The following is a 14,627-nucleotide window of genomic DNA, read 5'->3' on the forward strand; positions in this document are numbered from 1 at the left end:
CAGAAGTGGCCTGTGGCCTGACTGAGTTGTGCCACTTGGAAGCAGAGATGGGCACCAGGTGGCAGCAGCACTCCAGGGACGGGTGTGCAAAGCGGGATTCTCCAGACAGGAAAGACCTCCACCGAAGCCATGTGCCTGCCTCTACTCAGGACCACAGATACTGCGTTCATGACAAATGAAATTCTCTCCTGTGTTCAAAATTTCCTGAAAAGTGATTTCATTTTCTTATTATGTTACTCCTTCATGGTCAGAGCATTTTTTAAAAAACCTCATATATCTAATTTGTATTCGCCTTGCTGAATTCTAACTCACTGACTCCCTCACCCCATTAGATTTAAGGGCAGGTCTCCACCAGGGCCATTTAGCTATTTCTAACTTCCTCCATATGGCTTTTTTGGGGGATGAAAGTAAATGAATCATTAGAAAGGATTAAAAATAACAAATATCATAGATTGGATGAGTCCATAACAAATTGTATGCTTGAAACCCACAGTGTGGTCAGGAGAGCTAATTATTTTTTTTTTTCGTAAACCACGGAGGGAGGAGAACTTAGAGACCCCAAATTTTCATTCCTGATGGTTTTAGATTAGGAATGGACGTACGCTAGCAACCCTCCCCCCACGCCCCCATCCCTCTGGGAGTATCTGTACAAGGTATAAAGAAGGCTTGCTCTCAGAAGAGTTGGTCGGTACAGAGCACATCTGGCCATGTTCAAGGGCAGAGTACCCTGCTGCTCTCAGTGCCCTGGCTACTCTTGGTGGTCCTGCAGTCTGGGCCCCAGCCAGCCTCCCCTGCCACTGGATGGGGTAGAAGCCCCAGGAGAGGGGAAGGCTGCACTTGAAGTTAGGGCTGACCAGCAGGAAGTGTGGTGACCAGCTTTTAAACTGTCCTTCCTGACACCACAGCCTCTGACCCAGAGCGACAGCCCCATCGTGCTGCTCCGAGATAAGCATGCCATTCGGAAAACTCTCACTGCCCTGGGCTTGGACCACAAGCCAGAGACCGTCCAGCTCATCACCCGGGACATGGTCCGGGAGCTCATGTGAGTACCTAGCGCACAGAGCCTTTCCGCTGAGGACCTCTGCGTAGAGATGGGGAAACCCACCTGGTCTCATTCTGTCATTGCGGACCCCACCTCTTTCCTATTCATTTCCCCCCATTTTGTTTCTTGGTTCTCCTTTTTTCTCCATTTTGGTTTCTTTTGTTTCTCCCCACCTTGTATCTATTACTGCCATTGCCCTTGATTCCCAGCTTCTTTCTCTTCCCTTTCTTCTGGCTGCCGTGGGTCCTATGGGGCTGGTAGAGGGGAGGTGCTTAGGGGTCCTCTCTGAGCCCCCATTAGTGCACTTTCCCATTGGTAAAGGGAAATGTCCAGATGAGTCACTTCCTTTTGGCTGCATCAAGAATAGGAAGCAAAGGGAAACTGACCAGATGCCTAATTAGCCCCTTGGCTTCTTCCCAGGCTCTGAGGCCAGAAGAGGAAATTCCCAAGGGCTCTTGGGTTCCTTTGGGATTAGCTCAGCATGACTTCCTGACTGGAGCAGCCCCCTTGCTGGGGCCCCTCCTGTGGGGTTTAGGCCCAGCTCAGCCATGTGAAATGAGCCAACACCATCACTCAGTGGTTTAGCTCTTGTGCTAGTGCTTCATTCTCCAAACCATTCTTCCTACTCTGGCTCCACTCACTAAAAACTTGAATTCCCAGAAAATGCAGCCTGTGTCACAAGCTGGGGAGGCACGGCTGGGACACAGCTCCAGGAGCACTGTCTGGTCAGCTCTGGCATGAAATGGCCAGATGTGGTAGCAGCCCTGCAGGTACTCCTGGGGCCCAAGAAATGTCTCCTTCTTGGACTGGTCCAGTCCTAAAAAACACGTTGGAGGTGAAGTTGCTGGTGACTTGTCAGGGCTGCTGAGAGCAACGTGAGATGCTGTCTCAGATTTAGATCATTTTTTGTTATTCCAGATCCCAGATGTTTGGGGCCACGCCACCCAGTGAACCACAAGATCTTAGCCAAGCCTCAAGTCCACTCGCTCATTCGTCCACCTCCTGGACACCTCCCCTACACCAGTTTTTTTTTTTTTTTTGCGGTATGCGGGCCTCCCACTGTTGTGGCTTCTCCCGTTGCGGAGCACGGGCTCCGGACGCGCAAGCTCAGCGGCCATGGCTTACCGGCCCAGCCGCTCCGCGGCATGTGGGATCTTCCCAGACCGGGGCACGAACCCGCGTCTCCTGCATCGGCAGGCGGACACTCAACCACTGCGCCACCAGGGAAGCCCCCCTGCACCAGTTTTATTGGAGGAAGTTTAACTTCCTGCCTCCTAGCCATGTACCTGTTAAATCGCCTCACCCAGAAGCATCTTTATCCCCACCCCTCTGCTCCATCTTTAATGTGTGTCATTTGTTTGTAATCTTTATAATTATCTATTGGTTTGTTGAATGTGCTGGGCAGTTAGAAATGTCTATAGACATGTCTCTGACTATTGTTGATCAGAGAGTTTAATTAATATTTAGGGTTCAAAGCTTCTCTCTGGGCTGGATGCACAGGGATGCTTTTGTTTCTCACTGGCATCCACTTCATCCTTGTCTGGCATCCCCTTGCTCTTTTTATGTCATCCTTGAGGAATCATCTATTTTAAAAGTTCAATTCAACAACTTTATTATGAGTCCTCAGTCTGTGCCCAGCACTGTGCCAGCCTCTGGACTGCCTGTGGGGTTAAGACAGAGTCCGTATCCTGGAGGAGCTTGTGATCCAGCAAGGGAAACAGAAGTTGCCCACAACACTGGCAGGGAGAGCAGAGGAAAGGAGGTGGTCTATGTATGTATACATGGGGGAGGGTCATACACGGCGATGCAGAGAAGGTAGCATATGAACTGGACCTTTTAGCAAAAGTCCTTAAACTGTCCCTTCTTTAGCCCATGACGCTACTCCACCCTTGCCTGGGACCGCTTTTCCCCAGTGGACCCGTTGCGCAGTTGGCTGTCTCTCCTGCCCTTGCCCGAGTCCCTGCAGGCGGGGGGGCAGTGATGAGGGGCGGGGAGGAGAGCCGAGCGGCCTGCAGTGTGGTGCTGAGAGCTTGCCCTTCCCTCCCCTCGCCTCCCTAATTTTGTTCAATCCTTGTGTCAGCATCCCCACCAAGGACCCCTCCGGGGAGTCCCTTATCATGAGCCCTGAGGAGTTTGAGCGGATCAAATGGGCATCCCACGTCCTGACTAGAGAAGAACTCAAGGCCAGGGAGCAGGCCTTCAAGGAGGAGAAGGAAGCCATTGTGGTAGCTACCCCCGTCCCCCATCTATGCAGAGGGGGGTTGAAGAGAAGGGCTGGGGAGAGGCCAGCTTCCCACAAGACTGGGAGCTCTAGTTAGGGGACCCTGAAATGGGGCGTGAACGTGCTAAAGAGGACATGTTGTAGAATTAAGAGTGGGTGTGGGGAGGAACCGCAGGGTGGCGGGAAGGGTGAGGAAGCCAGGCTGAGAAACCCCTGGGCTCTGACAGTGCGGTGGGGTGAGGCGAAACTCATCTGGGGTCAACCGTGGCAGCCGGGCTAGTGCCCAGGGCACAGAGCACAGGCAGTAACCCCCCACTAATCCCGACGTGGCTCCCATAGGACGCAGTGACCACACGCAAGAAGATCATGAAACAGAAGGAAATGGTTTGGAGGACCAGCAAGAAGCTCAACAATCTGGAGGAGGTGGCCAAGGACAGGGCCCAGAACCTCCTTCAGAGAGCCAGGCAGCTGCGGATGGAGCAGGTAGAGGAGCTGAAGGACATGAGCAAGGTGAGCTCTCCGTTCTCCCTCCCTCCTCCTATCTCTCTTTCTCTCTCTTTATTTTGTTTTTTTAATTTAATTAATTTATTTTTGGCTGCATTGGGTCTTCGTTGCTGTGTGCAGGCTTTTCTCTAGTTGCGGTGCTTGGGCTTCTCATTGCGGTGTCTCCTCTTGTTGCAGAGCACGGGCTCTAGCCGCCCAGGCTTCAGCAGTTGTGGCTCACGGGCTCTGGAGCACAGGCTCAGTAGTTGTGGCGCATGGGCTTAGTTGCTCCATGGCATGTGGGATCTTCCCAGATCAGGGCTCGAGCCCGTGTCCCCTGCATTGACAGGTAGATTCTTAACCACTGTGCCCCACCAGGGAAGTTCTATCAAGCTTCCTTTTTTTTTTTTTTTTTTCCCCTTTGGCCGTGCCACACAGCTTGCGAGATCTTAGTTCCCTGACCAGGGATCAAATCCATGCCCCCTGCAGTGGAAGCACAGAGTCTTAACCACTGGACCGCCAGGGAAGTCCTCCCTCCTCTTATCTCTTATTCACACACCTGACAGCATGAGCTCCAGCTGGAGACAGGGTGCAGGGGTGAAAGGTCAGGGTCTGGCCTTGGCAGGGGAATGGGGTGGAGAGCTGCACTTGCCACGTGCCTGCTGTGTGACCTTCGGCAAGTCACTTGCCCTCCCTGAGCCTCACTTCGGTTGTAAAATGAGGGTGGTGAAACTACTTAGCAGAATTATTGGCAGGATTAAATATGCTAATATATGGGAGAGGCTTTGCGAACTGTGGGTCGATAAATGCATGTGAGGATGTTACTTGTATCTCTATCCTGCTAGTTCAATTCTGGCCACATATGGTGGTCCCAGGCAATTGGGTTCTTTTTGTCGTGTTCAAAGTGCTTCCCTTAGCTGAGAGCATAAAGACCAGAGGCTCATTTGGAATTCTATTGTGTAACTCAGTTGCATGTGGTTCACTTCCTGGCCAAATGAAAAATGCTGACTCCCCAGCCCCTTCATCTACAGTTTCTGTCTCTCAGGTAAATCTTCTCTACTTCCTTTTATTTTCCAAAGCTTTTACTCCATAGTTCCTATTGATGGCTCATGGTTTTTCATTCCGTTATGTGTCATGTTGGGCTCTTCTAGTTTAAAAATCTAGTGGCTTGGCCTCTGCAAGAATGTTTGTTTCCCCGAAGTGTAGAACAGCGGGTCTTCACTTGGGGTTCATGGGTCTCTAAGGGGGGACCATGAACTTCTGAAGTTTTATGGAAATTTTGTGTGTACAGATGCAAATGAATTTTATGGAGGAGAAAGCCCATAGCTTTCATCATATTCCCAAAGCGTGATCCATGTCCCCCCAAACACTAAGATCCAATACCCTGAAAGACGCTATTGTTTTGTTTTGTTTTTTTTTTTTTGCGGTATGCGGGCCTCTCACTGTCGTGGCCTCTCCCGTTGCGGAGCACAGGCTCCGGACGCGCAGGCTCAGCGGCCATGGCTTACGGGCCCAGCCGCTCTGCGGCCTGTGGGATCCTCCCGGACTGGGGCACGAACCCATGTCCCCTGCATCGGCAGGCAGACTCTCAACCACTGCGCCACCAGGGAAGCCCCGACACTATTGCTTTTCTGGGCTTGTGAGCACACTCAATAGGATTCTGCTCCCATTTCTCCCCGCTCGCACTTCCATATCCCCGTGATGCATTCCCCCCCCATCCTTACTCCCAGACCTAGTACCACAACTTTATTTCCACTCCCCAGATCATCCTCAATGCTAAGTGCCATGCCATCCGGGATGCCCAAATTCTGGAGAAGCAGCTGATCCAAAAAGAGCTGGATGCAGAGGAGAAACGGTTGGATCAGATGATGGAGGTGGAGCGGCAGAAATCCGTTCAGAGGCAGGAGGAGCTGCACAGAAAGAGGCGGGAAGAGAGCATCCGGTAAAGAGATGGCTTTGGCACCTTCCTCTCTTAGTCATTTCCATGTGTCTTTAGGTTCATATAGCCTTGCAAAGGGGGAAGACATGAGAAATGGTCATTATCCTCCTCTGTTATTATCTCAAAACCTTTATGGAGTGATTCAGAGAAGCACAGAACTTCTTAAAACTTATTTCCAAGATCACAACAGGTGCTTCATAATCTGGCCCCAATTCAGCCTCATTTTGCACCATTTTCTGCCATCCATTCTATGAGGCTTTCCTTCATTTCCCCCAACATGCCAGGTCTTGACAAAAGCTCATGACTTTTGTTGTTCCCTCTCCTTTGAATACTCTTCTCTTTCCTTTCCCCCCGAAAAACGCGCTCTCATCTTTTAGTATGTAGCTTTGCCGTCTCCTCCCCTGAGAAACCTCCCTCACTTCACCTGGCAGGCTTTAGGGCTCCCTTCTCTGGGTCCCGCCACATCCTCTTTATACTCTGGCACACCCCTCCTTGCACTGTGGTTCCCTGACCCTCACCAGGCTGTATGTTCACTGAGGACAGGATCCCTGTCTTATTCATTTCTGTAGCTTCTGGACCTACCAGAGTGCTTGGACTGTAGTAGGTGCTTAATACGTGTTAGAATGAATAAATTCAGTCCCCTTCATTTTGCAGGAAAGGACAAGTCCCAACGCAGGTAAATTATAGAATCATAGTATCCTGGATTTAGAACGCCAACTATATAATTGAAGAATTACCTCTATAAATAATAGTCCTTGTAAAAAAAATAGTCATTGCACCACACTGAATGGCAGTTCTTTCTCCCCATCTGTATTCTGTTCTCATGTACCATTCATCTTTGTACTTCTAGTAGGTACCTGGCTCACTATAGCAGGCTCCCAATAAAAGTTTATTTCATGGCCAAGTGGCTCTTCATTTTTTGCATAAACAGTTCCACTGAAAGGAAAATCCCTGCCTTTTCAGCAGCTCTAATGATTTGACCTGGTCCTTATATTGAGTCTAAACCTGCTTCCATGTAACTCTTTTACTCATTGCTATAGTGTATTTCATCTGGAGTCATTCAAGAGCTCTATCTTTATTTATTTATTTATTTATTTATTTATTTATTTATTTATTTATTTGCGGTACGTGGGCCTCTCACTGTTGTGGCCTCTCCCGTTGCGGAGCACAGGCTCTGGATGCGCAGGCTCAGCGGCCATGGCTCACGGGGCCAGCTGCTCTGCGGCATGTGGGATCTTCCCGGACCCGGGCAGAAAGAGGGCAGGAAGGCTGGGAGAGTGGGAGAAGACACAGATTACGATAAGAATCTACGGGAAGGAGTACGAGATTGACATTCAGATAGAGCTCTTGGGATTCCCTGGTGGCGCAGTGGTTAAGAATCCTCCTGCCAATGCAGGGGACACGGGTTCGAGCCCTGGTCCGGAAAGATCCCACATGCCGCGGAGCAACTAAGCCCACGAGCCACAACTACTGAGCCCGCGAGCCACAACTACTGAAGCCCGCGTGCCTAGAGCCCGTGCTCTGCAACAAGAGAAAAGTACAATCTATGAAAGAAAAAAAATCAATAAAGTAGACTGCATGAAATTAAAAAAAAAAAAAAAGAACGGTGAGCCCCAGAGCCAGGAGTTCAGACGGGAGAGGACCAACCTGCCAGGACCCTCTGGGGAAGGACTTTGGTCTGGGTTCGTGAAGCATAGCCATGTTTAGGGGGCACTTGTCACATTGTTCCTACGATGCCTCCCATCTTGGGGGTTATTTGGGTGGAGGTTAGAACAGAGAGGCACAGACCCTTGGTTTCTAAGACACCGTGGCACTGTTTCTTCCCAGAGGAAGACGGCACATTGTGGAACAGATGGAAAAGAAGCAGGAGGAGCGATCGCTGCTTGCCGAGCAGCAGCAACAGGATAAGGAGCAGATGCGGGCGTATATGGAGCAGCTCCAAGAGGAGGATCTAAGGGTAACAGGGCTGCACAGATAATGCCAAGTTCCACCAGCAACAGCAAAAAAGCCCTCCAACACTGTGGGGCTTGAGTGTGTGGGCTGATGTGCCGTCAGGCACACGCTCATTTCACATCGTCGTCACCATCAATTTTTAATTGCCTTATGAAACACTTGTTTGGCTGTGGAGTCATGCTGGGGGAGGAGCAGTGATTTGGATACCGTCCCTGCCTTACTGGAACTTGGGGTCCAGGACTGACATATCCGTGTGAATGGACACATGAAGGAAAGATATGGCTACATGCTTTGCACAGATAAACATAGGGATGTTTTATTGTCTTCGCTCAATTATCTAGGGATATCATAGACTTTGTAGGTGAACAGTAGCAGTGTCTTAGTTCTAGACTCGCTGCTGTTGCCTCATCCAAAGTACATTGCATCTCAGTGTCATTAATTGTGTTGAGGAGTCAAACTCTTTTTTCCTGTTAGCCTAAATAAAATTAGTAAGCGTATCCATTGCAGAAGTAATGATGACACATCTGTTCAGACCAGGTAGACTTAAACAAATCTTCTTCTATTGGCCTCATCTGATCTGTTGCAGTATACAAAGGCCCCTGGCATAGTGAGGTACATGGCAAGCATTTGGGGCATTTATTCTTTTTTCCCCTCAATTTTTCACTTTAAAAAAATTTTATACACACAGACAAGTTGAAAGAACTGTACCACACCCATCAATGCTTCACCTAGATTTAGTGGTTGTTAATCTGCCTGAGTTGCTTGTCTCTTTTAGATGTATATACATATTTTGATATTGTTAAACTATTTGAAAGTAAGTTGCCAGCATCTTGACACTTTGCTGCTGAATGCTTCAGCCTGTATCTCTGAAGAAGGACATTTGCTTACAAGTCAACAGCACCATTATCAACAAAATTAGAATCCAATGATTTTATAATATCATTTCATATTTACTCTACACTCAAATTTATTTAGTTGTTACAAAAATATATTTTCTTTCGTCCAAACCAGGATTCAATCAAGGTTCACACATTGCATTCACTAAGTCTTTTAAGTCTATTTTGATCTAGAAGAGTTCCCTCACTCATTCATTCATTCATTCATTTTCATAGCACTGATACTTTGAAGCATCCAGGACATTTGACTTGAAGAATGTCCCACATTCTGATTTGTCTGATTATTTCCTCATGGTGCCATTTAACTTGTGGAACACATATTCTTTTATTGTTCTCCTCCTTCCCCATGTTTATGGGTGATTGAGTTGTCATCTCCCAGTGAATTTGATGGTGAGGAGTGACAGGGGGCCCTTGAAGGATCTCATGGGGGGCCTTATAATTATGAGGGCTTCTCAAGCACTTGCAGTATGAGGGTCTGTGTGAGGGCTGGGAGGCTGATAACCAGATGGTCAGGGAAGATGAGGGGCAGGCAGCCTTGTGAACTGCTTGAGAAGGGGAGCAACAGGGCCATGAAGACAGACAAGACCTGGCCAAGCTCCTGGCTCAGGAGAGAGAGGGAAAGGGACAGGAAGGACAGGTCTGGGGTAGATACGCAGGAGACTGGAAAATCCAAATTGACTGTGGGGAATGGGCATTCGTGGGTTCATTGAGAAAATTCCAGGTGTCACTGAGTCAACACAATTACTCCAGTGTTAGGTCATTGTCCTTTTCCCGTCCTTCTAGGCACTCCCTGAGTCTCCAGGAAGTATCATTGGGCAGAGGTAGAAACCTCTGCCTCCCCAGCCTAGAACTGCATCATCTCCTGGTGATGCAAGGGCAGCTTTCCCCACCTTGCTAGCAAGATGGAGAGAATAAGGGAGTTTTCTGGGGTTGCTTCATGATGGCTTCAAAGATGAGAAGCAGGGGAAGTCCTTTGGTTTCTTGGAAATGAAATGAACCCACAAAAACAACAAACCAAAAAGTAAATAAATAGGCAAAGAAGTAAGTAAATATATGATTATATGTATGTCATAGATCAGAAGTCAGCAGCTTTTCTAGCTTTGAGGGTCAGTGGGATTAAATACTGCCTGGGGTACCAATGGCACGTGTAAAACTGATGGGGAGAAGGTAGGAAGGAAAGGAAGAAAGGGAAAAGGGGAAAAAAGAGTGTGGGAGTTGGAGTGTCAGGAGGGGAACTGTGGCGTGAGCAAGGAGGCAGGTGCTTGGAGGGTGAGGGGACGCTGGCGGCCGTGACTCAGGCACCACGTGGACCTGGGGGAGGCACACAGCACTGTGCTGGTCTGGTTCAGGAGGCTTCCTGGAGGAAAGAGCCCTGAACTGGGCAGTGAGCCAAGCTGGGGGAGGGTCAGCAGTGTTGCCTGGGATGCGTCAGGGCAGAAGCTGGGCTGAGGAGGAACTGGGAGGCCAGGTAGCGGTTAGTCTTTGAAGAAATGGAAGGAGCGGGAAGCAGTGTGGGAGGTGGAGTGAGTTGATGGGTAGGAGAGTTTGAAGCAAGGAGTCCAAGTTTGAGACGGTAGGGAGGCCACTGCCCAAGGTCCCAGTGCCCCTCCACATTGGGACCTGAGGATGTGCTCAGAAGTGGTCTGATCATTGGGAGCTTTCAAAGGCTCAGGCTCATTCCTTAGAAGGGATCTTGTCACTCAGGGTGATTGGGACTCTGATGTCCATCACTCATTGTTTTTCTCTCTGAGGTTTTTTCTCTATCTCACTTGCCACTCACCTTGGCCCCCTCTTCCCTGCCTCATTATTGAGTATTTGCTGTTTCCCTCCCAGTATTGGGAAAGAGAAGAAGTGTTACACATGGTCCCTGTCCTCTGGCTGGGACAGAATGAACACACAGGAAGCGAATGGGATCCTCACGGCAACGTATGATCAAGTCCGAGGAGGTGTGGCACCATCTTAAGTGCAAAGGGAATTCAGAAATGCAGAGAGAATGAAAACTTGGGGCAATCAAGTAAGAGCTCCACAGAAGATTGGAACTTTAGTTTAGACAGACCAGGTTCCAAAATTCTGACTCTGGAGTTCATTAGCTGTATGGCCCTGGGCGAGTTGCTTAAACTCTGAGCCTCAGTTTTTCCACCTGTACAAGAAAGATAACAAGGACTACCTTTCAGGGTTTTTGGGGTACATTTAGGTGCTAGAGGTAGGTTATATAAAGTGTCTTATGAATAAAAAGTACTCAATTAGTGCAATACTCTATTTTTTTTTAACATCTTTATTGGGGTATAATTGCTTTACAGTGGTGTGTTAGTTTCTGCCCCATAACAAAGTGAATCAGTTATACATATACATATGTTCCCATATCTCTTCCCTCTTGCATCTCCCTCCCTCCCAAATACTCTATTTTATCTATTTTAATCATCACTATTGAACAGAGACCAAAAGTTTGGGTTTGAATAGGGGAAGGAAATTGAAGGCAGGAGGAAAGCATAATGAACAAAGGATAGGATTTTGCCTGACATGGGGGAGACACTGAGTAGAATTTTAAGAGCCTCCACTTCCTGAGAGTTCATAGAGATCCCCAGTGTCAGGGGCTGCTGCAAAGTCAAGGTGAATGAAGACTGCAAAGGGCCATTTGGCTGGAAGAGGTCATTGATGACCCTTGAAAGAACAGCTTTAATCAAGGGCAGTAACTGGAGCTAGACTTCAGAGTGTGCATCTCTCTCCCTGCCTCCATCTGTGTCTCTCCATCCCGAGAGGCCAGTATCTTTTGATCTTTCCCCTTCTACTCTGATGCTCTCTCCCTTCGGTGGCAGGACTTGGAACGAAGACACCAGCAAAAGCTGAAGATGCAGGCTGAGATCAAACGCATCAATGACGAAAACCAGAGGCAGAAAGCAGAGCTGCTGGCTCAGGAGAAGCTGGCAGACCAGATGGTGATGGAATTTACCAAGAAGAAGATGGTAGGGACCTGCTTACCGGTGCCTGGGACTTCTGAGCGGGAATGGGGTGTCTGTCTCAGGGATATGGAGGCATGAGAACTAAGCTAAGGCAACAGAAGGTAGTTACGTCATCATCCTAAAATCCATGTCCTTAGTTCAAGGGCCTGGCTTCTTTTTCTCTTCAACTTGGCCAGTCCCCTTGTTCATTACCAGAGAGTAGCCTGGAAAGGACACCCCAATTAGGGTATTATTGTCCTTGTTAACACCTTTGATTAGAAGTTGGGGTGAGGGTCAGGTGCAGGCAGGGAAGAAAATGAAAACTATTGGTGAAAGTAAAGTTTTCGTGGATTCCTCATGACCTGGATAATTATATCTTCAGTAATCAATCATGGGTCAGCTGCCCCATAAACTTCTTGTGAAAATTCCTATATTGGGCATCCATCCTATACTGGATGCTAGGCTCAGAAAATAGAGCCTTCAACCACCACCCCCTGTAGTACTTATAAGAACAAATGCACCATGGAACAGGGAGCAATACCCTTGAACAGTTATAGGGAGATGCAGCTCATGAATGTGTGGAGTCATTCTGGGGCAAGGATGAGTAATGGCATGATTGGGGTCTGTGAGGAATGGAGGGCAAAAGAAAGCTTTTAGGCACGGTTTGGATGGAGTGAGCATGGATTTCTATAAGAAGAGAAGGAAAGACTTGAGCTGGCAGGAAAGTTATTCAACTCCTCATGCGTGGGTCCTGCCTTCCCTACCAGCTTTGAGGTTCCATGATGATACCATACTTCTCTATGGTAGGGATTCTTAATTATGGGCAGGGGGAGGGTGTGGGTGCAATCGGAAAAGGCATATTTGATATACCTCTATACTCCAAATGCAAACGATAGAAAATGAAGCTCAGCAAAGCTCGTTTATTGGCTTTGGCTTCCTTACTGGATGCCAGGGATATGCAGGCAACCGAGTGAGGACGCGAGACCGGGGACACGGGGGTTCCAGCATAATAACGATCACACAACTACCATTAATCAAGCATTTAGTCTGTACACAGGCTCTGTGCTGAGGGCTTTGTGTGTTGTCTTATCTAGTCGTTACAACAACCTTGTGAACCTAGTCACTGACTGATTGAAAAGATCCTGAATGCTTCAATGTGTGTCCAGTATCAGACAGGCTGAATGTACCTAGAGTAATGCTATGTGCAACGTATGGGACTCAGCAACTGTTTCCCTGAATGGGCGAAGGTGGTGATAATAAGCCAGTCACGTGTAGGAATTGGTGAACAGTTTCACTGTCTGCAGCAGAGAGTCTCTGGTGGTTGTGATGGGAAACGAGGTAGCGAGATGATGGAGAGCTGAGAGCAGTTGTTGGGAATGCCTTGGACCTTGAGCAGAGCTGCAAGTGTGGAATGATGAGGAATTGCCATTGATTTCTGAGCAGGAGAGGAATATGTCTTGTCTTCATACATGAAAATGTCATTGGCAGGAGAACCTGGGAGAGGCAGGAAACTGGCAAAGGGATCGGGCACTTGGGCATGCCCACAGCCCACCAGAAGAATCCAAGTGTATCACAAGCCCTTCCCTGACCTCACAGTGGTCTCTGTTCTTACAGCCGGGGCTGCCGCTTTAGAGCTAAAGGCAGAGATTGGTGGTGGAAGCCTCCCGAGTTCCCTGCCCTGCCATCTAGGGCAACGTGGAGCAGAGAGACCAGCTTGACACACAGCCAGCTGTGCACAGCTCACAAGCTGACAGCTCATTGGGTGCACAGAAGTCTGGAAAGGTGGAACAAGGCTAAGGAACATTCTTTGTGGGATGATCACATTTCCACCCAACCTAAGCCATTATTAGTCTTATGACTAACCAAGAATCATAGTTGGGAAGCTGTGTATGGAAAGCTTTTAGGGATATGTCTGCTTTTTCAGAGAAGTGGCAAAGGGAGCTAATTTTGATAGTTCATTCCTTAGGTATCTGCTAACCACTGGGGGGCCGCACATCGCACGGTTGGCCATTTGCCCAAAAGGACTAATGAGATAACTTCCACCTCCTGTACTTTACAAGACAGGCAGGAAGCCACAGTTGTTATTTCTAGAAACTTGGCCCAGCAGCCTTGCAACTTGGAAATTGTGAAGTAGCAGAGAGAGCATGAAGGCTGGGCTCACCTGCATTTGAATCCGTTTGGTAGTTTACTAGCTGTGCCATCTTAGACAGGACCCTTGAATTCTATGCACATCAGTTTCTTTATAATATCAATCTAATGAGATGTTGTGAGGACCACCTGGGATATTACAGGAGAAGGCATTTTGTAAGCAACGAAGCATCTTACAAATGCTGATTAGATTCATGTCAATGATTTGCTAGTCATTTTGCCCTACCTTAAAAGGAGTCAGGAAGGGGTAGGGGGGATATTGAATAGACAAGGGTCTCAGTTTCTCTCTGCAAGCCTGGGGCAATGGGAGCCATGCTGTGAGGCCTTTTCTTCCTGGCAGGCTCGAGAAGCAGAGTTTGAGGCTGAGCAGGAGAGAATCCGGAGGGAGAAAGAGAAGGAGATCGCCCGCCTGAGGGCAATGCAGGAGAAGGCCCAGGATTACCAGGCAGAGCAGGTACCTATTCAGTCTCAGCTTCTCTCGGCCTCTCCCATCCCCTTAACTATTCCTTTGACAGCCTGTAGAATGGTCTCAAGGGTGAGGGTATAGAAGAGAGGATGCAAGTTATCTCGACTTCAGTAGCTGGAGGACGGAGAGATGGGCCTGCTTCCAAGCCCTTGGCAAGCAAGGATCGAGAAGTGTATTACGTGCTTAAGGTCCAAGAGAAAGATTTTGGCTGCCACATAAAGAACTTTCAACCTTAACTAACCACTGAAATGTGTCACCAGAGGAAACTGTGCCATCTCCATCATTAGCAGTCATTAAAGTTAGAAGCAATCGCAGGACAGCCGGGAGGTGTTTCAGGTATAGGGAGAGAACTGGAATGAGCTGGGGGTGGGGGAAGGACAAGATGACCCCTCAGGGTATCTTCTGACCTGAAAGTTCTATGACAGGATTCCCTTTATTCTTTCCTAGCATAACCCTGCTGCTAGAGAAATTCGGGGGGCTTCTCAAAGCAAGCTGGGGCAGAGTCCGAAGTAGGTGTCTTCCTAAAGGGACCTGAGGTTA

The 14,627-nt window shown here is 48.5% G+C and overlaps 1 protein-coding gene across 1 annotated transcript in view; it reads left to right on the forward strand.

Annotated features, from left to right (window-relative positions):
• The window catches only part of CFAP45 (cilia and flagella associated protein 45), a 41,138-nt gene that overhangs the window by 20,264 nt on the left and 6,247 nt on the right, over positions 1–14,627 (forward strand). Inside the window, exons 2-8 of the mRNA XM_089913033.1 lie at positions 906–1,042; positions 3,123–3,267; positions 3,603–3,773; positions 5,510–5,688; positions 7,513–7,642; positions 11,351–11,497; positions 13,962–14,075. Of these exons, the coding sequence (XP_089769159.1) occupies positions 906–1,042; positions 3,123–3,267; positions 3,603–3,773; positions 5,510–5,688; positions 7,513–7,642; positions 11,351–11,497; positions 13,962–14,075 (1,023 nt within the window). The remainder of the gene's footprint in view (positions 1–905; positions 1,043–3,122; positions 3,268–3,602; positions 3,774–5,509; positions 5,689–7,512; positions 7,643–11,350; positions 11,498–13,961; positions 14,076–14,627) is intronic.

This window comes from Delphinapterus leucas, chromosome 1 (assembly GCF_059928025.1).
Source record: "Delphinapterus leucas isolate spDelLeu-1000000601 "Yukka" chromosome 1, BTC_Dleu_Yukka2, whole genome shotgun sequence".
Lineage (NCBI taxonomy): Eukaryota > Metazoa > Chordata > Mammalia > Artiodactyla > Monodontidae > Delphinapterus > Delphinapterus leucas.